Source organism: Durio zibethinus, chromosome 13 (assembly GCF_047325235.1).
Source record: "Durio zibethinus cultivar Kanyao isolate XHJ-2024 chromosome 13, ASM4732523v1, whole genome shotgun sequence".
In the NCBI taxonomy this organism is placed as follows: Eukaryota; Viridiplantae; Streptophyta; class Magnoliopsida; order Malvales; family Malvaceae; genus Durio; species Durio zibethinus.
The window spans coordinates 1,172,714-1,197,360 of NC_143174.1; the positions used below are offsets into that span (position 1 = coordinate 1,172,714).

General features: G+C 34.9%; 3 protein-coding genes across 3 annotated transcripts; 1 reads left to right on the forward strand and 2 right to left on the reverse strand.

The window, feature by feature from the left end:
- Nucleotides 1-7,782: 7,782 nt before the first annotated feature.
- On the reverse strand, nt 7,783-10,499 carry LOC111302650 (putative respiratory burst oxidase homolog protein H). Its single transcript, XM_022898462.1, is given in 15 exon segments — nt 7,783-7,947; nt 7,950-8,048; nt 8,140-8,276; nt 8,338-8,501; nt 8,593-8,718; nt 8,794-8,831; nt 8,834-8,929; nt 8,995-9,035; nt 9,038-9,096; nt 9,175-9,290; nt 9,369-9,464; nt 9,544-9,678; nt 9,770-9,852; nt 10,110-10,123; nt 10,465-10,499. Coding segments are annotated over 15 exon segments (1,404 nt in total).
- Nucleotides 10,199-15,826, forward strand: LOC111303586 (uncharacterized). The gene is made up of 3 exons (XM_022899961.2): nt 10,199-10,686; nt 10,805-15,023; nt 15,522-15,826. Exon 2 carries the CDS (start codon nt 10,911-10,913, stop codon nt 14,844-14,846), a length of 3,936 nt encoding a protein of 1,311 aa, XP_022755696.2. The 5' UTR covers nt 10,199-10,686; nt 10,805-10,910; the 3' UTR covers nt 14,847-15,023; nt 15,522-15,826.
- A 572-nt stretch (nt 15,827-16,398) lies between these two features.
- LOC111303587 (kinesin-like protein KIN-5D) lies at nt 16,399-22,974 on the reverse strand. Its single transcript, XM_089742584.1, has 23 exons — nt 22,748-22,974; nt 22,136-22,321; nt 21,910-22,039; nt 21,295-21,450; nt 20,730-21,206; nt 20,425-20,522; nt 20,182-20,338; nt 19,952-20,021; nt 19,772-19,848; nt 19,615-19,668; nt 19,447-19,527; nt 19,237-19,348; nt 18,906-18,992; nt 18,641-18,816; nt 18,398-18,559; nt 18,207-18,314; nt 17,962-18,120; nt 17,795-17,878; nt 17,497-17,702; nt 17,312-17,413; nt 17,127-17,236; nt 16,904-17,055; nt 16,399-16,800 (listed from the first exon to the last, which is right to left on the reverse strand). Exons 2-23 carry the CDS (start codon nt 22,303-22,305, stop codon nt 16,573-16,575), a joined length of 3,156 nt encoding a protein of 1,051 aa, XP_089598710.1. The 5' UTR covers nt 22,306-22,321; nt 22,748-22,974; the 3' UTR covers nt 16,399-16,572.
- Between the last annotated feature and the right edge of the window lie 1,673 nt (nt 22,975-24,647).

The following is a 24,647-nucleotide window of genomic DNA, read 5'->3' on the forward strand; positions in this document are numbered from 1 at the left end:
CTTCAAGATTATTTCATCTTTCTCCTTTTTTAAGCTTTTCTCTTCTAGCCTTCTCTAACATTTCTAGAGTGTAGCACCTTTCACTTCGGGTAATGCCTCCTACATCAGTTATATTGAAAGCATTAGCTTTGGAGATATCTTCTTCTTACCCCAAAACTACAGTGTTACAGCTATATCTTCAGGGTACAATTTTATCATCCTTGTACAAGAAAGAAGTCGAAACTTTAAAAGTTACTGGCCTAGGGATGAATTTGTTTATGATCGACTTCAGTTTGTTCCCATATTGAATTGTCACTGGTTTTGGAAACAGCTTTACAAGCCTATCAGTCATGGACACCTCAATATTCTTTAAGTCTTTTCTTTCTTCATAGACCTCCATCTGATATGAATCCAAGAGTTTTTGCACCTCTTGGTGAAACTGCTCATAGGTTTCAATAGAATGACCTATTGCCCCATTATGATACCTAAAACTAGTACTAGCTATATATGCTCCATGATAGCTAAGTGAACTTACTAGTTGTATCATATCAGCTCTCCGTAAAATATCGAACAATTGGCTAAGAGGTGTCTTAATATCTGTCACTTTTTTCTTCACATGACGCTTATGTTCTTCACTTATAGCATTCACATTATGATTTGGTAAGGGATTACCACTAATATTCGGTGTAGTCATTCCTTCTGTATCAAAATAGATCATTCTATCTTTAATCAAATGTTGCACTTTATGTTTCAGAGTGGTGTAATTTTTGGTAGAGTGACCAGCGATCCCATAATGGTAGTCACAATAGGCTGTGAGATCGTACCACTTAAGGTGGGGGTTTTAATTTACTATGAGCAATCAAATGACTGTTGTAAAACTCCTTATATAATTCTATATAAGTCATTGGAATTGGGTCAAACATAGATTTCTCATGGGTAGTTCGTTGCTCCTGCGAACCACCAATAGGGTTAGTTGGGTAATTTTAGGGTCTTGGGGTAGGCTGATTGTTAGGACTGTACATGATATTTTGAGGCCTATGAGGGGTTTGATATGTTTAGAGGTATGATGATTGTACAAATGGTTGGTATGGGTGAGAGAAAATGTTATTTATAGTAGCGTAATATGACAGATATTCTGGTGGTGAGTAAGATTGATAGCTTCCAAATTACTGTCTATGAAAGTTCACAGCCTAAGCTTCAGTTTCTTTTTTCTTCGAGACTCTCTTACTAGATGCTTCATTTTCTTTTAGTTTGCCACTATTGATGGCACTCTCAATAATTTCTGTCGAAATTACCATATCAGTAAAGTTTTTCGTTGCATTTCCTATCATCTTTTCATAATAGAAAGGTTTTAAAGTGCTAACAAACAATATTGTAATCTCTTTTTCAGTCAGAAGAGGTTGTACTTGAGAAGCAATATCCCTCCACCTTTAGGCATACTCTTTAAAAGACTCGTTTGCCTTTTTTTTCAAATTCTGTAAAGATAAACGATCAGGGGCCAAATCAATAATATGTCGATATTGACTGATGAAGTCATGTGTCATATCACTCCAAGAGTGAATACGGGTTCTGTGCAGCTGAACATACCATTTGGTCGTAGAGCCAGTAAGGTTATCTTGAAATACATGCATTAATAGTTTTTCATCATGAGCATGAGTTACCATCTTTCGGTAATACATGATGATGTTAGCTCTATGGCACTTTGTACCATCATATTTTTCAAATTTTGGTACTTTAAACTTATGAAAAATGATCACATCAGGGACTAGGCAGAGCCCAGCAGCATCAACTGACCCATAAAAATCAAATCCTTTCACAGCCCGTAGCCTTTGCTCTAGCATACTAATTTTGGAGCTTTTCTGAGTTTTCACTCTTATCTTTTTTTTCTTCTTTTTTTTTAAATCATCTAGATCAGGAATTGATTCTACTATTTTTTTAGTAAAGACATGATTTACATAGCTATTATAATGCCCTGGGTTGGAAGCTGATGATATTTCATGATATGTTGGATATGTGAAGTGTTGCAGTGGAACATCTTGAGCAGACTGGGCTTGAGGTGGGCCAAAACTTGGAGGATATAAAGGGTCAACCACTTCTTACAACGGGGGAACTTGTGGGCTTACATTTTCTTTAACTCTCTTTCTTTTATTCAGGTTATTAAGAGCATCTAGAATCTTGTTCAACTCACTTTCAATCTTCTCCTGTGCTTTTTCTATCTTTTCAAATCTGTGAGAATTTTTTTGCTCCATTTGCCTTGCTTTGGATTTTATGTTGTATCGATGGACAGGGTTCTCGTTAGATGGAGCTATCCTTGAACCTTGAGTACCATATCTTAGAATTAGTAAATTTGCATGACTATTACATAATTACTTTGTTAAGTGTAATGAATGAGAATGCAATGAATGAAAAATGCATGTATACAAAGAACATTTACCTTAAAAACGGTATTCAACTAAAAGATTTCATTTATTTCAAAAAATTTTTTTATCTACATTGAGTTTATCATCCTAGAATTATAGCTATAAAATTGTTTGATCTGTTCATATTGGGCCTTGGTAACTTCGATGAAATTCAACAGACATTGTCCATGTTCTCCTACTGGGGGTCACCATTTGTCTCAATGCCTCTGTCTTTTCTACCATCTCTCTTGTCTTGCATACCCCTTTATAGATTTGGGTCATTAGGTGCTCAATGTATTTATGTCTTTCTAAGTTCTCTTTTTTACTACACCAGACTTGGTATGATAATTCTCTATACTCTCTAACCAATGCAGCAATGTGGTCTCCTTGTTCATTCAACTTTTTCCTTAACCTGCTCAAGTAACTGTTTAGCATGTTATTCTCTGCTGTACTTCGGTGCTTTCTTCTTTCAATTCAGCATACTCTTACTTTAATCTTGTATTTTTCTCAGTCAGCTCAATAATGGTTATCTCTTTGGTCCTTTCTCTCACACATAATCTTTTATGCTCTTGGTGTAGCTTTACTAGATCTTCAATAGCTGTATCATGTTCTCTAGCAATCTTGTGAACTTTAACTTTATGACTTTCGGCTTTATCTTTCCAATAGGCTTTTTTTTCTTGAAGCTTCTGGATTTCTTGCTTTAACTTACCCTTTTCAGACTCAAATTCTTTTGTTGCAAGCTCTAATTCTGATGGTATCTCTTCAAGTTTTTCTTCTGTTGGTGGTTGAGAGATTTCATAAGTGAATACCATTTCTTGTCTTCTTTTTATTCTTCAAACCAAGTACCCTAAGGTGACTTTATCAGTGAACGGTCTAGGACTCACTCTTCGAGAATTTTTCCATGCTTTAATCATCTCATTCATCCTCTGAAATACTTTTGGCTCACTGTAAGAGAAATCTAACTGATGAAGCCCATAAGTCATAGGAATGAACTGTTTTCCCCTAAATTGCCTTATCACTATGAGTGGTGCATAATTTATCTCTTCTCATAAACCCAGAAGTGAGACCACTGTACTATCCTTACATTGGTACAACATAGACTCATGATTCATCCATGGGGCCAACCATCTCACTTTGGCACTTTTCAACTTTTGTAGAAAAGTTATCCATTCTTATTTAGACTTTCGTTTTGACCACCCACTTTCATAGAATTCTTTAATCAGAGTTCGATTACGGATATAAAACTTTGAGAAAGCACCATTTTCCTGTTTAAAATGGCTTTTCATCCATAAGTACAATAATTGTATGCAACTTATGAAGCGCCTTCCATTCCGAAGATAATAACTCAAAGATCTGATAGTCTCTACTAATATTACCATTGAAAGATTACAGCCATTGATCACACTTTCGAAGAAGTCAACCACCGCTATCTCAATATATCTCAAAACCTTTGGAAAGATCACCAGTCTGTATACAGTTAAGGCAAATATATCTAACCCCCATTTTTCATTGGCATGTTACATCAGAAACTTATGAAAGAACTTCTAAGGTAGGCAAACCTGTTCTTGTTTCTTCTTTGTATGAGAATCTACAATTTCTTTGTCTATCCTTCTAAGTTGAACCAGACCTTTACAAAATTCTGACTTATATTTTTTGACATATATCTTGTCAGGAGCCTTGAGGTGCAAACCCAACAAGATCGAATATTCTTCGGTGGTGAGAGTCATATCAATTTCATTAAAGATGAAACACTTGTATGCAGGATCCCAGAATTATGCTGCAGCTCTGATTAGTTGATCATCAATAACTACTGCTAGAAAGTATGCTATATGCCTGTGTCTCTGATAAAACTGCTCTTGTCTTAACAGACTCATCTTCTTCCAACTATCAACCAAATCTTTTAGATTGTTCTGTTTGAAGAGGATAGATATTTTTTGAGATAGAGTAGAATCATACCCGATTGGCAAGCAATCTCTCATCTTCAGTTGAATCTTTTCTGACTGGGCCCTTACTTCGTTGGGTGTCCCACAAGGTGCTAATACGGATGAAGAACAAACTAGTCGTTCAGTGGAGTCCATGAAAAATTTTGTTGAAGATCATTTTTCAAGCAAATGTTCTTTATGCAACTTTATGATATGCGTATGAACCAATGCAAAAGAATAAGAAAAAGGTTAGTATACCCAAAAAAAGAATAAATAAATAACTAAGTAAATTTAAACATCATACAGAGTAAAAGGAATGAATCCAATGCTTTTGGTCAATTCTAAAAGGGAAGAGTGATGACTCTATCTATAGGTTAGACACACTTAAGGTTCACTATATGCGGTTTTAAGGTCAAAGTCTAAAGGTTCTCAAATTGCTCCTTACATCCTTATCTATCACAGACTAGTAAGGCACCCTAATCCTCACCCATTACAGGCTACAAGCGAAAAAGATTCAATTTGAGTGGGAGTATTTCGTTAGCCACTACGGAGGTATTAGACATCACGAAAGCAATAGGTACTTTACTCCTTCCTAGAGGGACGGAGCTCGGATGTAGAGCTCATGTTATGCACATGCATATGAATGACATAATTAACAAGGTAAATAAACATGAATGAATAATAACACATATATACAAAAAGATTCAATTTTGTTAGGCTTTTGGATAACACAAATTATTTACTGACCTGACTCTCGGAGTCTCCAATGGAGTCGCCAAGCTGTCATAACGTCTAGATCTGGGGATCCATCACTAGACATTGACTTAAGGAGTCGTCACTAATCTTTTTTATCTAGGTGCGATTGGCCACCTAAGAAATCTGTTCTTTCAGGGAACACTTAAGTTTAAGGGTCCCTAAAAGAATAGGTTCAGGTCTACTAACCAGAATAGGGTTCGAGATTTCGGTTACGTGTGAGGAAGGTTATAGCACCCTCACAATGCCCATCAAAAGATGGTACCAGCTTAAATTTGTGTTATCCAATGAGCCTTAAAATTTTACCAAGTAATTAATTATTGAAAATTATTCTCAATTGACTCTAATACTTTTAGCAGAAAATTGAAAAAATTCTCTCACCTTAGAAGTATGCAAGAAAACTACTGTTTCACTTGCAGAAGCTTCATCGTCAGATTATTTAACATTAAAAAAATTTAAAAAAATAAAAAAGAGAAAAAAATGATTTTTTTTGTACAAGGAAAAATTGATACTTTCAACTTTTCCCCAAAATATTTTTTTTAAAAATTTTAATCTTGAGAAAAATTGATACTTTCAACTTTTTCTCAAAAAAAAAAACCCTTTTTGTTTTGAAATTTTATCTTTAAGGAAAATTGATACTTTCAACTTTTCCTCAAAAAAAAAATTATTCTTAAGGAAAATTGATACTTTCAACTTTTCCCTAAAAATATATTTTTTTTGAAAATTTTAATTTCGAAAAAAATTGATACTTTCCTAAAAAATTGATACTTTCAACTTTTTGTCAAAAAAACTTTTTTTGAAAATTTATTCTTAAGAAAAATTGATACTTTCAACTTTTCCTCAAAAATGTTTTTTTTTGTTTTTTTTTTTAATTTTATTTAAAGAAAATGAAATAAATAAAAATAAAATAAAAATAAAAAATAAATAAAATGAAAATAAATAAAAAATAAAAAAAATATTAACAACCCTAAATAATAATAAAATAAATAAATAAATAAATAAAAATAGTAAAAAGAAAACGAAAAAAAAAAAACCTGGAGCAGCTCGGCTTGAAGCTCGGTTCGGATCGGCTTGAGGAAGAAAAATGGCTCGGAGAAACGGCTCAGGGGTGTCGGCTCGGCACGGCTAACGACTTGAAGAAGCAAGACACACGCGGGTCGAAAGCGGGTCGACACTCGAGTTGGGTCGAATCTCGGTAAAACGCGCGGATCTTCCGGGTTACTTAACGCAAAAACGACATCGTTTTGGGAGGGTATATAAGGCTTATTCCTTTGTTTTTTCAGTAGATCGAGCCTCCTCCCTCTCTCTCTTCCTTCCTCTTCTCCTCCTTCTCTCTAAACTTTCTAAAGAACTCCAGTTGAATATTCACCGGATTTTGAAAAATTCATCGGAATCTGAGTTTTTCACTGAAAGTTCATCGAAAAATTGATCGATTTCTGAGAATCTTCACCCAAAACGGGGCAGCTGACTGGAAACTTCAATCTTGACCAGAATTGTCATTGAAAAATTCAACTTTCGTCGAAAAATTCAACCGGAATCTGGAAATTTTTTAGAAATTTTCAGAAAAAATTCACAGAAAAATCTTCAAAAAATTCCCAACGATTCCTAAAACTATTCTAACGCCTCTAAACCTTTTTCCAGCTTTCGAATATCTTCTATCTGCCTTTTTCTCTCAACCAGTACTCTTTTCCTTCTGTTTTTCTGTGTGTTTCCTTTGATTCTGAGGGTCCTTTTATAGGGATTGATCAGAAGAGTTTCTGATCAATCCCAACTCCTCTTTGGATCGGGATTCAATCATTGAATCCAACATGGACTCTTCTGATTGAATCCCAATCCAATCTTCAGTTAAATAAATCAAAAAAATAAAAAAAATCAAATAAAAATATTAATGAAAATAAATCAGATAAATTAAAATTAAATAATAGATAAATTATAACATATAATCTGATAAATATACATATAAATATTAATAGAAAAAAAATAAGGATATATATATTAAGAAATACATAAGATATAAATAAAAGAAAAATATATATAAAAACAATAATAATAATAAAAATAAAAATGTAAAATACAAAAAAAAAAGACTTACCTATTTGGACCAGGCCTAATTGATCTGGGCTTGGACCAAATTGGATGTCTACAGTATTTTGTATTTTAGAGTACCCTTTACTTCAATTTATTTCAATTTCTACTATAAAATTTATAGTGTTACCTGCGTATAGGTTACTACAAAATTCCCATGATTTAAAGCCAATAACACAATTAAGCACCCATATTTTCTTACTCTTTTAGTTAAATTCAGGTTGGTGCTGTCTTTCATGTGTTTTCTTCTTCGAATATGTAGAACCCTTCAAATGAACATAATAATTTAGAGATTCTCAATTGTCATAAATTGAATGCTGGTGATCTTGGATCATAGTGCTTTGTACCATCATTTGTTTTTAAGATCGATTGGATCCCACTTGTTGAGAGTTATATATATTGTCCTTAGAGCTACCTTTTTTGGTGCATTTAAGAGATGTGCCAATGTTACATATTTATGTTTCGAAGAATTGAAAGTTTTTGTCTTCTTGTTGCTGGGACATTTCCTTAATTTGTTGCTGTGAACTTTCAAGATCCTAGCTATGGATTGTCACTTTCTTTCAAATGAGTATACAATTCTGTCGGAAGTGATCAGAGAGCTTCACCTTTAGCAAAATTGAAAGCTCAAAGAATGTATTTGATGATCAACACTCTATAACAAGTTTCTTGAATTGATATGTGTAGTTTGACATAACTGTTACTTTAAAAGTTCTTTGAAAATGGAATCGAGTTGATGTTTCTAGGCTAAATTCTTGACATAGCTTCTTTAATACTTTGGTAAGTGTAGCACTTCCACGGCATGCGTAAAAATTTAGCTTCAGCTGCTTTTACCTATTGGAGGAGATTGGTGAGTATTAGCCATTTGAGAGAAAACTTTCCTCCAGTTGGATCTTGCAAAATGTGTTGTTATCTGCCTCAAAGGCTCAGAGGTTTCACTTCAGAAAATAAGTTTACCAAAGAAGCCTATTATGCATATTCAAGCTCATGAAAATGGAGATTACCCTGCTTTCTGAGACAATATCAACTCCATTCTTAGCTTGTTGAATTTTCTGCACCATGCATAAGAGGGCAGACCGAGCATCGCCTTCTTCATACACACTAGTTAAGTAGTTGTGCATTTCTATCATTTTCTGCAATACTCGAACACATAAAAAGATATGGTAGATTGATTGATTGATATTTCTTCAGAGAAATAGAACAATTTAGGTAAAGATTTTCATCCATGACTCCTTTAAACCATTCGAAGGAGTCTTGTTCCCTAATTACCCAACAAAAATATGCCCTTTCAGGATACTTTTAGGAGCCTTCACACAGCCACACGAATTTTCCTTTTCTAGGCGTTCCTGTATTTATCAAAAATTTTCTAATGGTAAAGTGAACATCAAATTTTGCAAGGATTTCAACAGATTGAAATCTGATTTTCCAAACTCACAGCTGGCTTGTTGGGGCTTAGCAGATCTTTTATGATGCTGATAAATGGAGTTGCCCCAATGCCCAGACCAACAAGAAAGAGAATGTCATACTTCTTATAGTTTTGAGCTGGTGCTCCATATGGCCATTTAATGAAGATACTTGGAAATCTGCCAAGAAATGGAAGCTATGTTATATACCTGGTGAAGCCATGTAAAACAACCTTGAACCAACAGCTGACTCACCTAGCTTGATCCTGTTCATAGTCTTTACTTGAGACTAATTTTTTAATTGCTCTCTAGTTTCCATTCTCATTAAATTTCCTCCTTTTGGTTCCACAGTGGGATGTTCACAAACTTGCATTAAATTGCCTCTAATTTTCTGTAACATCAATGCAAAATTAATGGGAATGGATGCAGCAATGACTAAGATTATATGTTTATTACCTTTTGAAATCTATCTTTTAGTTCTGTAATCCAGTCCCCAGGGTCCGAATGTGTACGCTCAAGTAGTCATCTTTTGGTGCCCATGTGATGAAGAAGGGGTGCCTGTAAACATAGATATATCTGAGGCATGGATAACGTTTTCTGACAAATATAAGATACAATAACATCTGATACATTTACCAGTCAAATTTAAATATATCTGGACACTTGACAAACAGATACATTCCACTTTTGTACTTGAATCCTGGAGGCTTGGTCACATGTAGAGCTAGAACATTTCCTGTATATATCACAGCCTGAAAAGTGATTAAATTAACCCTGGATTTCGAGACTGATTGCAAGAGAGATGAAAGGGAGGAGAATTGCATGCATACCTTAATGACATTCATGATATGCTTGTGTTCCTGGAACCTGGTAAGGAATCTCTTGCTCGAATAGAATAACATTGGAATCAGGAGATACATCCATGTCTGCAGAGGAAGACACGGTACCATTAGTTTTTGATAAATGTTCTTCAAGAATGATTCTGAATTAATTAATGGAACATACTGTCTTCAGGTAGCAGGGCTTTTCGAAGATGAGTAAGTAACTATGCATGATCATTTGGACATTGACCAAGGTCAGCAAATGATGTGCATACCAGAAGGCATTGAACCTGGCCAACATGGTAAATGGCCATGGTAACTTAAAACAAAAACAACATGGTAAATGGCCAAGCCAAACAGGACCTACTAAAAACAAAAATCATAGAGTACCTGGCAATGGCATGTAAAACTTGTCTGTGCAATAGAGCCTCAACATAATAAGGAAAAGAAGGAAACAGGAAAGAAACATTCACATATAAAAACACTCCAAACCCTTCAAAATAATATGCAGAGTCAAATAGGATAAGTAATATAATCAAAATTTCAATTTTCCAGAATGAATTTTCTCTTATGAAAAATGAAAAATAATAATATTTGTATCGATTATTTTACAATTTTCATGTAACTTTTTGTGGCATTGGTTTGCTTTTATTTGAAAAAAATAAAAAAATTAAAATTAAAATAACAATTTATTGAAAGAAAAAAAATTAGGAAACCAAATTTGATTTGAAAAAAGTTTTCGTTTATGACAAATATATGCAACTCTAAAACAATGAAAAAAAGGGAAAAAGATGAAAAACGAAAGAGATTAAAACGACGTCGAATGGCCAATAGAGCCTAAAGAGGGACAGATCCAACGGCCGGAATTTTCCTAAATCATGGGCACTTCGCACTCCCTTCTGGCTTCCTCTCGCTCTTTCTCTTTCGCTCGAACTCAACTCACTGAGTTGAGTCGAGTAACCCCCTTTCTCTCTCTTTCCTCTCCCTCTTTCACCAAACCCTTAAGTTTCTTTCCACTTTCTTTCCTCTACCTCCTTGCCCCCCGCCCCTCTGGCCTTTTTCGTCTTTTCCCCTCCAATCTCCATCCGACGGCTCCCATCCTTACACGTCACCACCGTCTTCTTCACTCCCTTCCCCCATCTCCTGCCGTATTTTATTTAACTCCCTTTAGGGTTTCCCACATTTTACCAAATTGTCAAATTTTTTACTCTCCTTATTTTTTCTTCAAATTAAAAAAAAAAAAGAAAAAAGAAGAAGAAATCTCCAAATCTTCAATTCCTTGACTGTCAGTTTCGCCGCAGATATTCTTCCTTTCCTCTCGAATGAGGTATATTTTTCTTCTCAATTTCGTTTTATTTCTTCAATTTAATTTCTTTTTTATTTGTTTTTATTCTGTTTGTAATTTCAAAATTTGAGGATTTATTTTATTTATTTGTTTCTGTTAGGGTTTTGATGAATTGGCTCTATTCGGAAGCGGTGAAAACAGTTTTTTGAAAATTTTGGTAGAATTTTGGGTTAGAATTGTTGTCTTTAGTTTGGTTGTTTTATGTTATGATGGCGATTGAGAAGAATAGCTTCAAAGTTTCACGGTTTGATGCGGAGTTTTCACCTGTTAGTAGAGAGATGACTATGTCAAGTGATGAGGATGAGCTTCAACATCGAAGCTCAGCCGTTGATTCTGATCATGAATTTGATGATGCTGATTCAGGAGCAGGTTCGGATGACTTTGATTTATTGGAATTAGGTGAAACCGGGGCTGAATTTTGCCAAGTTGGGAACTTGACTTGTTCTGTTCCTTTCGAGTTATATGATCTTCCTGGATTGGAAGATATTTTGTCTCTTGATGTGTGGAATGAGTGTTTAAGTGATGAAGAGAGGTTTAGCCTTGCTAAGTTTTTACCTGACATGGATCAGGACATATTTATGAGGACTTTGAATGACCTTCTTACAGGTAATAATTTTCATTTTACGAGTCCTATTAAGAAGTTGTTTGATATGTTGAAAGGAGGGTTGTGTGAGCCAAGAGTTGCACTTTATCGGGAGGGTTTGGATTTCTTTCAAAAGCGGCAGCATTACCATAATTTGAGGAAGCATCAGAATAATATGGTTGTCAATCTTTGTCAAATCAGGGATGCTTGGCTTAATTGTAGGGGATACAGTATTGAGGAGCTGCTTAGTGTTTTGAATATTATGAGAAGTCAAAAGAGTTTGATGTATGAAAAATTGGAAGATGATGATTCTGAATCCTCCGAAAGAGAGGATTTGGGTGATGGGTGGTGGAGCAAAAGGGTTAAGGAACGGAGTGCTTTGCAGAAAATGGGTGGTTACTCTGGCTATGGGGTTGATACGAATTTAGAATTCATTTCACGAGGACGGCCAATGACTTTGGAGCCACCAAAATATGGGAAGCAGAATCCAAAAGGTATACTTAAGACAGGTGGGTCAAAGTTTCCTTCTGCAAAAGAGTTTGACAGCCACTATTACTCTGGTTTGGATATGAATTCTAGGCCATATGGTTTGCCAAGAACTCTTCCTCGACAGAAATATGAGTCAGGGGCAGCACTCAGGGCAAGAGATCAAATGAGGTTAGATGATGATGCTGAAGATCCAATGTTTGGAATGGGTATTCAACGAGACCAAAATGTTGTGTGTAGCATCATGGGACAATCTGGTTCACTGAGAGCAGGGAAGAAGGATGACCTTTTAAGGGGGAAAAAATTAGCTGGTGATATTTTCATGGCTTTTCCTCTGTCTTCAAAGCATAATTTGCAGGTCTATGGGAGGAATAGGAATGTGAATCAGTTGTCCGATGCAAAAGTGTATATTTCAAAGCCACCTAACTTGAGAGCATCCTATGATATTGCCAAAAAGTCCAAGTATTCTGAAAACCATCAGCAATTTGCAGTTGGAGATCAGATAGAGTCTATGAATGGCCGAGCTCCACCACTGCCATTGAAAGGGAGTCGAGTTGACTTATCTGAACATGCTGAAATGTTTTGGCAAAATAAGAACCAAGGAGAATCAGTCAGATCTGATGATTGGAATATAAGGAGCAAGAAACGGAAAACGGGGCGAGAGTCTCCTGATCATAGTTTTAAATCATATAAAGCATCTTCACCACTGATGAGTGACCGATTCTTGCATTCTGACAGTAGAATGAAACCATCAGAGGAGAAGATCAGAGGGAACTATGTGCAAAATGGAGGACCAGTTCTGGCCGTTTCAAAAGGTAGTAGCATATTTTTTAAAAATGAAGAGACAGAATCTGACTCATCTGAGCAATTCAGTGATGATGAGGATAGCAATCCTCTAATGAGAAGCAAGTTAGCGTACCCCTGTGGTGTCGTAGAAGGTTCTCGGTTGTCTTCATTGAAGTCTGGCCTAGATTCTAAAAAGACCAAATCTTTGAAGAAAGATAGCATAGAGGATGGATGGCCTCTTGACGGAGTCACTCACTTCTCCAATAGGAGCTTTGCAGAAAATGTCCATGTGCCTGGAGTAGAAAGCTACTATTTGAAAGGAAAACAGAAGGGTAAGAAGCATGGAAACAGTCACTTGCGTAACTCTGCTTCTAGAGTTTTGGATGAGGTTGGGAAACGAGTTTACAAGTTGGACAAGAATGGCCTGTTACGAGGGGAACCTGGTGACAGGTTACAGATGTCTGCATCAAGGGCCTACCCTACTGAGAAAAGGCAGAAAGGTGAACTTGCCTGTGATCATTCTATGTCTCAGTTAAATTATCTGCATAATTATCTTGTTGATGAGGATGCTTCACCACTATCATTGGCAAATGAAAATAACCTAGGTAGAACTAGGAAGAAAGGCCAGAGCATTGAATCATATTATGACCGTGAAAAATCTGAAGCTTCATTTCTAGGGTGCAAAACAGTGACAAAGAAGAGGAAGGGGAAGAAATATGTGGCAGATGTTGATAGAAGAGGTGAAGGTGGTAACCTGCAGTCTAACCTTCGGCAGCAAACTGATGATTCCCCTATCTTGAAGAAAAAGGGAAAACAAAAAGCAGAGGTTGATGCTGATACGTCAGATATGGAAGCTTCTGAACCCCATGGTGCAGAAGTAGGAGCCACAGATATGGAGATGGAAATCAAACCACAGAAAAAGCCGTTTACTTTGATTACCCCTACAGTTCATACTGGTTTCGCATTCTCAATTATACATCTTCTTTCTGCAGTTCGCATGGCAATGATTACTCCACTTCCAGAAGATTCCTTAGAGGTTGGCAAACCTAGAGAGGTGCAGAATGGAAAACAGGAAGGTGCTGTGAATGGGGTTTTTTCTCATGACAATGCAGATATCAATAATCTGGACCATCCTATGCAAACAAGTGTGCCTTTTCTTACTGTTCATGAGATTGTTAATCGTGTGACAGTGAATCCTGGAGATCCATGTGTCCTTGAGACACAAGAGCCGCTTCAAGATTTAGTTCGGGGAGTTCTGAAAATTTTCTCATCAAAGACGGCACCTTTGGGAGCAAAAGGTTGGAAGGCACTTGTTGCCTATGAAAAGTCCACAAAAAGTTGGTCTTGGGTTGGTCCTGTTACGCATAGCTCAAATGATCATGAGACTATTGAGGAGGTGACATCACCTGAAGCCTGGGGTCTTCCTCACAAAATGCTTGTAAAGTTGGTTGATTCATTTGCAAATTGGCTAAAAAATGGTCAAGAGACGCTCAAACAAATAGGGAGTCTTCCTGCACCACCGCTTGAACTGATGCAAGTCAATTTAGATGAGAAAGAAAGGTTCAGAGACCTAAGAGCTCAGAAAAGCCTTAACACCATTGGCCCAAGTTCTGAAGAAGTGAGGGCTTATTTCCGTAGGGAGGAGCTTCTTAGGTATTCTATTCCTGACAGGGCGTTCTCTTACACAGCTGCTGATGGCAAAAAATCAATAGTTGCTCCCTTGAGAAGGTGTGGAGGTAAGCCAACTTCAAAGGCTCGAGACCATTTTATGCTGAAACGTGATCGGCCACCACATGTTACGATTCTTTGTCTTGTCAGAGATGCTGCTGCCAGATTGCCAGGAAGTATTGGCACCCGTGCAGATGTTTGTACTTTGTTAAGAGACTCTCAGTACATCGTTGAAGACGTTTCTGATACACAAGTTAACCAGGTTGTTAGTGGGGCCTTAGACCGATTGCATTATGAACGTGATCCTTGTGTACAATTTGATGGAGAGAGGAAATTGTGGGTTTATTTACATAAAGAAAGAGAAGAAGAAGATTTTGAGGATGATGGTACTTCTTCTACTAAGAAATGGAAGAGGCAGAAAAAAGATACAGCTGAGCAATCTGATCAAGGAGCTGTAACAGTTGCTTTTCACGGGACTGGGGATCAGTCGGGATTTGATTTGGACTCTGATCTTAATGTTGAACTTTTGTGCGTTGATGGTGAAAAAAAGATGGAGTCAGAGTGTTGTGATAGACAAAATGTGGAGGATAATGCTGACACTAGTCATGGATCCGAGTAAGGTAATACTCAGCAGGATCATCCAATGACATGGAAGCCTCTTGACCTAAATCCTGCACAAGAGAGCAAATTGCTAAGTGAAGAAAATTCCACTAATGAAGATTTTGATGATGGAACTTTTGGGAGAGAAAGACCAGTTGGACTCCTGAGTGCAAGCTTATTATGATCAATATTTCAGGTAGTTTCCCAAAGTTCTAAGAAATTTTATGGTGTTCAAACTTTTTTTTGTACTGTAGGCAAGTTTATAAATTTCTTTAACCAGATGATGCTGTTGTGAGTAATAACTTTTTATTGCCATTTTCATCTCTGTGATTTTGGTATAGTTACTATAAACATGTGTAATTATGCATTTAGTTGACACTTAGAAGGCTATTAGCCTTTTTCAATAACTTCCTCTGTCATGACAATGCTATTATGGTTTTTTTTTTTTCTTTTGGTTGATGCCTTGTTTTGTAGACAAAACAGCAGTAGGAAATTGTTTAAATCTACAAAGTGTGCAGATCACCATGTTTAATACCATAGTGAAGGATTATTTTAATTAGCCTGAAACTCTTTTATTTTAGCATCTTCAAAGAAAATAGATCTGGATGTTTGTTTTTTTTGTTTTTTTTTTTTTTTGTACTCACCACTGGCCCTGGTGGTTTCTGACGAAGTTAAAACACTGATATTTTTGCAGGTCGAAGTCCTTCTAGATAGAAGGCGAAGTTGTCATTCCGATTCAATTGTGTATGTGTTATACGGTGGAAGGTTACATGTATAGTGATTCTAGCACAAACAAAGTAGATTAGAAAGTGATCTCCTGAGGCCCAAGAATGAGTTTAGTACAGGTGGGATACTTCATGATTCTGCGTCCCATAAATATTTTTTGATTTCTTATTTTGATAATTTCAAATATAGTTTACATGTTCACTGAGCTGATAATACATGCAAATTCGGCTTTGTAATGTGCCACATAAATGCATTACCAACCCTTTCTGTGCATATGATTTCAACCATTACGTGCTTATGTTCATTAACTTCATAGCTGCTATTTTACATATCTTCTATGAGGTCAGGATGGTGGAACCCTATAACCAGTCTTTTGACACTTTCCTGCTTATGCCGTGATAGCTTTTGCTTTTAGTAAGTCCAAGAACAAAAGCTGCAAATAAAGAAAAACTGTCATATCTTAAGGATGATTTTTAAATGTACGAACCAATTGTGTTAAATTTGGGATTTGTCAACGAGGGCTAGCAAAAGTGGTAAGGGGGTGAATCCTTGGATAAATAATTTATAAGTCCGAAAAATTTGAAGATGAAAGTTTAATGAATTTGTAAATACAATTGTGGATAAATAATTGAATTGACGATTTGTCCTGGCCTTGAAAATAAGATAATCACCCATATTATTAAACTTTTATTTCCCAAAAAAAAAAAATCGGATTTGAAAAATACAAATTTTGCTTTGAGAAAAAAAGATATTTTCTTTTAAAAAGTGACCAAATTTCTTTTTAAATTTATAAAACCCCCATTAACCACAAATTGGAACATGTAAAGACAGGTAAAAGCCAAAAAAAAAAAAAAAATCTGGTTTAGTATATATTTGAGAATTTCTGCATCCAGTGGAAATTCTTTAAACAAGCAATTAATGAATACAAAAGACAGGAATGAGAGAGTTGATGTTCAGCCAGTATTCTGATTCTTCACACACCATTTCTATTTTTACTCTATTTTCCTTTCCCGTCACTTTTAGTTTATAGCAGTGAGAGGAACTCTGGAGTCTTTCAATGATTGGGCTACTGCTTCATGTACCGCCAAAAAGTGTTTTACATCTCCGTTCGCTAGTTTGGCAGATTTTGCTTCCCAAAATAAATTCAATAATTCCTCAAAAGGAGGAGTTTTTAGTTCCTCAATGGATGACACACTGGGAAGGTTGAATGTCCTCTTCCTTGGTGTAGAACAAGACGGCTTGTCCACCTGTGAGTTCAAAAGGGTTGATGATTTGTTAAAATCTCAGGCATTCAATAGTTGCTGATTTCTGTATGAGACACAAAAATAAAAGCACAAGTTACAGTCTTACCATGTATTCATCCTCGAGACATTTCCCCGCAATCTCTGTAATTTCTACAATCTTGTGGTAGTGATCGCCCTTCAGTTCCCTCAAATCTTCACAAGAAGGAAGGATCATGGAATTCATGTTCCCACAAGCATCATGGTCAAGTTGTAATGAATCTGCCAGTTTTTTGTTGATCAGTTTATTGCATATCTGATATTCATTTGTTATTGCGAATCTAGATACTTACGATCAATGGATGTTAGGCAACTGTTGTTTGCAGTGTCTATATCTTCAAGAGCAGTGGACACAGCAGAAGAAAATTGTTCACGGAGGATCTGATTGGCTTCCATCCCTCCCCTAATTGGATAAAGAGAAGAAGATCAGTGATCTAGATCTGAAAATTTCTAGAACACTTTTGAGGAAGTAGCATACCTAACAATGGAATCAACAGAATCGACATTTCTCTTTTCTACGCTGAGAAGGGATTCTTGAGCATTCCTCCATTGCTGAGCACTCATTTTTGCTTTCTTCAAACTGCAGAGGAATTGTGTAGAAGGCTCAGTGCATACTAAAAAACTAAAAAACAGAAAACTGATGCCAGGGAAAACAACCCATACCAGTTCTGAAGAACCTCTTCCATGTCTTTTTTTCCACTGTCTACAGCAGAAGTACCTTCAAGATAGTGGGATTCTGTGTTTTCCATGTGAATGTTCCATTCTGTTTTAACAACAGAAGTGGACTCTTGCATGGTAGACATTTCTTTCTGAAGTTCACTGGTTTTGCTGGATGCATTCTCCCGGAGATCATGAACTGCCATTTGGACCTAAAGGAAAAAAAAAGTGCAAGAATTTATTTCCAAATTCGTTATCAAGCACAGATTAAGAACACACAGGCCATGAGAATGTAAATAGATACCAGTTTTTTCTTCCTGGCACTTGAACCTGCAAGCAGCTCTGCCACCTTTTGCAGCAATTGCTTCTCTTCGTTAGCGGCACATTCCTACATGTGTAATAGAATTTATTAAATTTAACTGTAACAGACTTTAACAAAAGCAAATCTATCTGAATTAAGACAATAACCACCTCAAACTTCTTTTCAAATTCAGACAAATTGTTGTCATTTACTGTTTGTGCTTCTTCCATGATTTTAATCAGCTTGGATGAATGCATGTCTAAAGTCTCAAAGAAATTCACTGTAATTTTAGAAATTGATCTTGCATTGTCTACTGCCCTGGAATGTGCCTGTATACGAAATAGAAAGAAGTGAGTCTACCATCAACACATTTCAATTACAGGTTAGCGAAGACACAAAGCAATAAATTACAAACCTCACGCTGTTGTTGTGCAAATGCAGTTAGCTTCTCCTCTTGCTTGCAAAGACTACTTTGAAGGTCATTAAGTAATGCATCAGCCTCGGAAGCAATTCCTTTGAAGAGCTGAACCATATAAATAACTTTATAAGCAGAAGAAGTAGAAAAAGAAGGTCCAGTTAAAAACTGGCTATTTGAATGCTGCTTACATCTTCCAGGTCATGTGAGTGCTTAGAAACTTCAGAAGATAGATCACCAAAAGTTGACTTGGAATTTCCATCAAGCTTCGTGGCTATATTATCCAAAGCTTTGATACCTGAACCGTAAGTATTCTTCAACTTCCCTAACCTTCCTCGAAGTTCTTCAGTAGCCTTCAGTTATAGAAAGGATAAGATATTAGAGACTATCAATCAAGTCCCAGAATATGTTCAAATGTGATGTTGAATCCATACCTCTGACTTGGTTGACACAAAGGACTGCATATCTTCCTCCATGTCTTTCAGTTGCTGCTCTTGTTGAGTCATAGAAGCTGCCGCAGTCTTATGCAAGATCTCAAGCTGATGGGTCAACTGGGACTGGAACTTTTGGATAAGTGCTCTGTTTCCATCCTCAATTTTATCCTTCCTTTCTGAAAACCAAACAGCATTCAGAAAAGAAACTATTACTTTTAGAGAAAAAACCATGTTAAAAGCAAAGTGCGCTCTGAAGGATACTAACCGATCTTGGCAGACAAATCTGAGACATCAGATGCGGCGTTTTCAAGCTCTGCTCGGAGTTCAAAAGCACGCTCAACAAGTGCTTTCTCTGAAAAATTAGCAATGGGCATATTTAATATCAGAAACATATTCCATAAACAGGCTTGAGTTCAAACTAGAGAAAATAAAACCAGAGAGATTTATATACATTATTTATTATCTGAAATGGGCATGTACATCTCATGAAACCTGACCTTGTAACGGATGAAAAAGTAACAAACAACCATTAATGGAGAAAATAAAAAGGAAATATGTCCAAAGCAGAAAAGGGTGCCAAAGTTCCTTCAACTCACCAGATTTAAGGAGACTAGATATTAAAAATTCCTTTTCTTTAATAGTTGCATTTGCTTGTCTATGTTTATCTTCAAGATCAAACAATGTATTTTCAGTTTCCTCCAGTTTTTTCTGAAAAAAAAAAAAAAAAGAGTTCAGTTCTGTCACAGTATAATACAAGAAAAGAGCTAATATGACATTTGTAAGTTGACCATCCAAAACTGTAATACCTCTGTCTTTTCAAGTTTCTCACTTAAATCTGCGGTCAACAGTTGCTGTGAATTGTACTGTTCCTGAAGCTCTGTAATTTGCTGCACAAAAGTAAAGAAAGAATAATTTGCTTGACCACTAAATGCTAATCAGAGAGAGCTAAAGGTTGAGATTTTGATGAAATGTACTTTCTCCTTAGATTCTGACTCAAGTTCCATGCGCTCTATTTTTTCAGCCATAGCCTGAAGTAAAAGTTAATACTTATTAGTAATACCAATAAATTCAATCCACCAAGAAACTTGGGACAAATAATTCTACCATTCAATCATATGGTTAGAATCCAACCTTCTTCTCTGCTTCTTCATGGAGATAACGATCTCGTGGAATATAAATTCCATTTTTTTCTCTTGCAGCGTACACCTCTAATTAAGCATAGAAAAAGGAAGCAAAAAGAATCACATATAAGAACCAATCCATGAGGTAATTAAGTTTTCTTGCCAAACAATTGAGGGAATAGTCAACTACCTTGCTTCAGCCGATCAATTTCAGAATATAAATCTTTTATTAAAGCAGATTTCATCATCTTCTGGTTAATCTGTAATAGTAATAAATTCAAATTATTTCAGCATGTTGCAAAGAGAAAAAATAATTCAACTTTGTATACTTGAGAAATGGGACATAATTCGGCGCCATAATGTGAGAGAATTTAGCAATAAAAAGCTCAAAAAGCTGATCCTGATAACTAATCCACTGACCTCTGGTTTGTTCTTGATATTCTTGGCACGATGTGCATAATCTAGAGTGCTGAGTGTTTCTTCCAGACAATGGATAGATGGTGATATTGTGGCAATTATACATGTTTTTGTTTTCCCTCCCAAGGAATCCCTCAACAGCCTTGTTAGTTTGCTATCTCTGCCATTTGCAAATTTATATTATATAAACCTTATCCCAGACACAAACAAGATGCTAATGAGAAATTTTCCTCTGTTAATTCATACCTATATGGAACATGACCCGAGTGCTCAACGAGAGCATTGATAACACGACCAAGAGTGAGCAAGCTTTTATTAATCTCTCCAGCTTCCCTTGCTCTGCCCTGTAATAGTCAATTTACTTGGGATCAATACTTAAAAGGTTCAAATATCCTAACATGGACAGCATCAAATCAGTCTTTTAAGAAGAGTGAAACATTGGGAACGTTTTCATTTGACTGTTGCATAAGACTCATAGCATGGACATCCACTCTTCAGCCTTCCCTCATATTTGCTAAAGAAATTATACACTCAGGGTGGTGATGCAATACCTCTCTTGCACCTGAACGTGAAATATTCTCAGAACCAGCAAGGTCAACAAGATTTAGCTTTCCGCATTTAATCATCTCTTCCCCCTCTGGAGTACACTCCTTAATGTGGATTGTAATAGAAAATATGGAATGAGAACGACTACTTTGTTTGTTAAGTAGAGTCTCAGCAGTACGCCTTTTAGCAGAACCTTTTTCCAAGATTTTGTAAATTTCATTAGCAGTTGTTACTATCTCTTCCTCCAAGCCTCTGACGAAAACTCCTCCTTTTCCATCTTCCATAAGAGCAATGGGTTTCTTAGATTTATCATCAACGAACTTCATAGTTTCCTCTGATGCCAAAAGATCTGTTATTTCCTCATTGTAAAGCTCTAGAAACGTAACTTTCATACTATATTCAGCATTCTGAGCTTCTAAAATATAAAAAATTTGTTTAACGGCTCTTGGGATAACCCCAGCATCACTTGGAAATTCTCCATTCTGCATAAACCAAAAGTTCACTTAAAAGAACATGAAATTCATAAATGAATTCAAAATTTTTGGATAAAACAGAAGAGCAAAAGTAAACCTTTTTCCTTGCCCCTCCCTCCATTGTGTATGTCTTCCCAGTTCCCGTCTGACCATATGCAAAGATAGTGCAATTGTAACCCTCAAGAACTTCATTCACAATTGGAGACACAGCTAGATCAAATAACTCCTTCTGCTGAGACAATGAACCAAAGACCTAAAAAAGACCAATCGCCAACATTATAAATCATCAATCTAGATATCTACCTTTCAAATACAACTAAAAAAAAAAAAAGTATAAGGGTAATAAAAAAAAAAAACTTTGAACAAAAATTTAATAATCATTTAAATACCTGACATTTTATGACAACCAATCAAGTTTTGAATCTTCTATTTCAAATCAATTGAGTCTTTAAATATTTATTTTCATCCAATTAAATTTTTATACATATACTTTCATTCAATTAAACTCTCAATTAGATATAAATAGTTAATCATTTTTTTTTAATAAGAGTTTAATTGATGAAAATAAATGTTCGAAAATTTAATTGATTATAAATAAATTATTGAATTTTAATTTAATTTTTTTCACTCTTTTACCAAAAAAAAAAAAAAAACATAAAATTTGACCTCCACCATAAAATGATAAAATATCAAATGATAATAAAAATGAAACCTTGTCAAAAAGAAAGGTCCTATCAATTTGCTTATTAGCAATATTCTGTACAGCACAAACTTCTCTTCTACTTTCATTACACGATATCACCATCGGAGTATGTATTCTCGTTTCATCTTCACTCAACGGCCTAAAAAAATTAAAATTGTTATTATTATTAATCTAAGTCATTTAATTAAATATAATTGAAAAGAAACAAATTAAAAAAAAGGAAGAAAAAGCTGACCTGCAACGTAAAATAACCTGTACGTTAACTCCTTTATCTTTATCATGTTTAGAACTTGGATTGGAATCGCCTGATCGCAGATCTCTCACCGGTTTATCGCTTGAACGTGGAGTTTGTGATGGAGATAGCGATACCAATCCTCCTCTTCTTTGCTGCTGTGAAGATTCCATTGTAGAGAGCTTTAATCTGCGATTCAAAGCACTTTGTAACCATACTGAGCCAACTCGGATTCAGTGAAAATGACGTAGTATTACTTCAAGATTTGGAGACAAGTACGTTTCTTTAATGAATCTAAAAACGTTTTAGTACATTGAAGAAAAGCTGAAATTCAGTGAGTTGACTCGACACTGATGAATCAGTTATTCAGTTACACAAGATCATGATTTTGATAAATACAGTAAGAAACTTTGAATAAAAAGGAAAAACAAAAATGTTAATTTCATACATTAGATTTGGAAGGGAAAAAATTACTTCTTCAGTGTAAAAAAAATGAAAATTTAAAATCAAGAAGAAAAATGCGATTGAAATTTTTAGATTTGGATCGGAATCAACCAACTTAAATTTTTCCCAAAAAAAAGAATCGGCGACGAGAATTCTTAAGTGAAAACTTACGATGAAAAAATGCCGCGAGTTGAGAGGAAATTCAAATGGCAACGATTCCAGAGAGAGAAGAAGAAGAAGAAGAAGAAGAAGAAGCTGAGAGTTTTATGGCGACGATTTTTTATACCTCTTTTTAAAATAAACAAGTGAGAGAGAGCTCGGGAAGGAAGAGAGAGAGCCTGGAGCTCTGGATTTTGACATTTACGGCGTTAATATGGACGGCAACGAGGTTGGGCCGCTGGGGAAGGTTAGGTTAACGGCGTTAAAAGAGCACCATACATCGTAATATCCGACCGTTACAAGAGGCTATAATAAAGGCATTTTGAAAAAATTTGAAAAAAAAAAAAAGATATTGGGGCTTCATAGAACTGCCACTCACTTTTCTAAATATTACGAGATTACCCCCTCTCTTAAATTTGGGAGCGTTTCTTAAAGTTAAAGTAGTGATTAATCAAAGTTTTGTTTTTTGTTTTTTTTTTTTTGTGTGATTAAGATTGGGAGAGGGAGAGCCAATTAGTTGGGATCCACTTTAACCAATGGGCCCCATTCGAAGATTTTTTTTAAAATTAATTAATCATGATAATAATTTATTAGTATTTGTTTTGTTTGTAATACGAAGAAATTTGGATTTCAATAACTAATTTTGTCTTATAGTAATTTTAAATTATTTTTATTTTCAGGGAATTTTTTAATTATCAAATAAAAAAATTTTGAATTTTAAAATTTAAATTTTGAAAAGAGATAAGTAATTTTTTTCATGTGAAATTCATTAAATATGTTAAAAAAGAATATCCCAAAAACTCTTCCAAATTAAAATTATGTAAAATAATAAGATTTTGTTCCTTAAAATTTCACTAAAATATGTTTATCATCATTTTGATTAATTCATTTTAATTGGTTCACATGATTTATTTTGCAAGCAAATTAAGATTTTTTTTTTTTGGCATTTTGGGATATGAATTTGACACTTTAAGTTTTAAAATTGATTTCAATATTATTAAATTAATAGTTTATAGATTAATTGAGATAATTTTGAAACTTGTTATTTAATAATAAAAAAAAAAGAAAGTGGTCTTATTGAAATATAAAATCCTTAAATAGGGTTGGATCCACTTTTTGTCAAAAAGTATATATAAACACTCCTCAAATATTAAAAATTGAAAAAAAAAATTTAAGCACCCTTCAAAACTTTTCCTAAACTGCTTAACACTCCCAAAAATAAAAATAAAAAATATTATTTTTATCAATAAAATTAATAAATTCATAAAAAATTTATATATGTTATAAATGAACACCCTAAAAAAATTTTAAATCCACTAACATCGCTAAAAAGATGTTTCTTTATATTTTTCCTTTCTTTCTTGGGTTTGATCCCAAAGCAAAGTAAGAATTTTCCTACCTAATTTAACCTTTTCATGCATGAAAGTACCAAGCAATCAAAGCTATGGAGGAGAGTAGTTTTTATTTTTAAAGTCTTTTAGGTCTTTGAATTAATTATTAGTTTGGCTTGTTTTTACATGATAAAGACTCCCAATATTGCCCACTATTTTTTTTTTTCTTTGTCTCCTTTTCGAAAAAGAGTTGCCTTTGTCAATTAAATTTGGTAGTATTAATTGTTAAACAAGATAAGCAACATATTTATATTAGGTAAAATTTCCAATAAATATTAATTGCACTGGAAGCTTACTGGTGATGCCTTTTTCTGATCCGGTGATAAGAAGATTACTGGAAGCTTAGTACTATTACAAACATTCATTTCAAATAAATTTAAATATCTAAGCACTCTTTAAAGTTAGTTAACATTACTTTATTACTAAATTAAAATAAAATTTATATTTGATATATTGTTAATGAATCGGATTATTTTACTTTATTAATGAGTAAATTTTTTAAAAATATATTAATTTTTTAT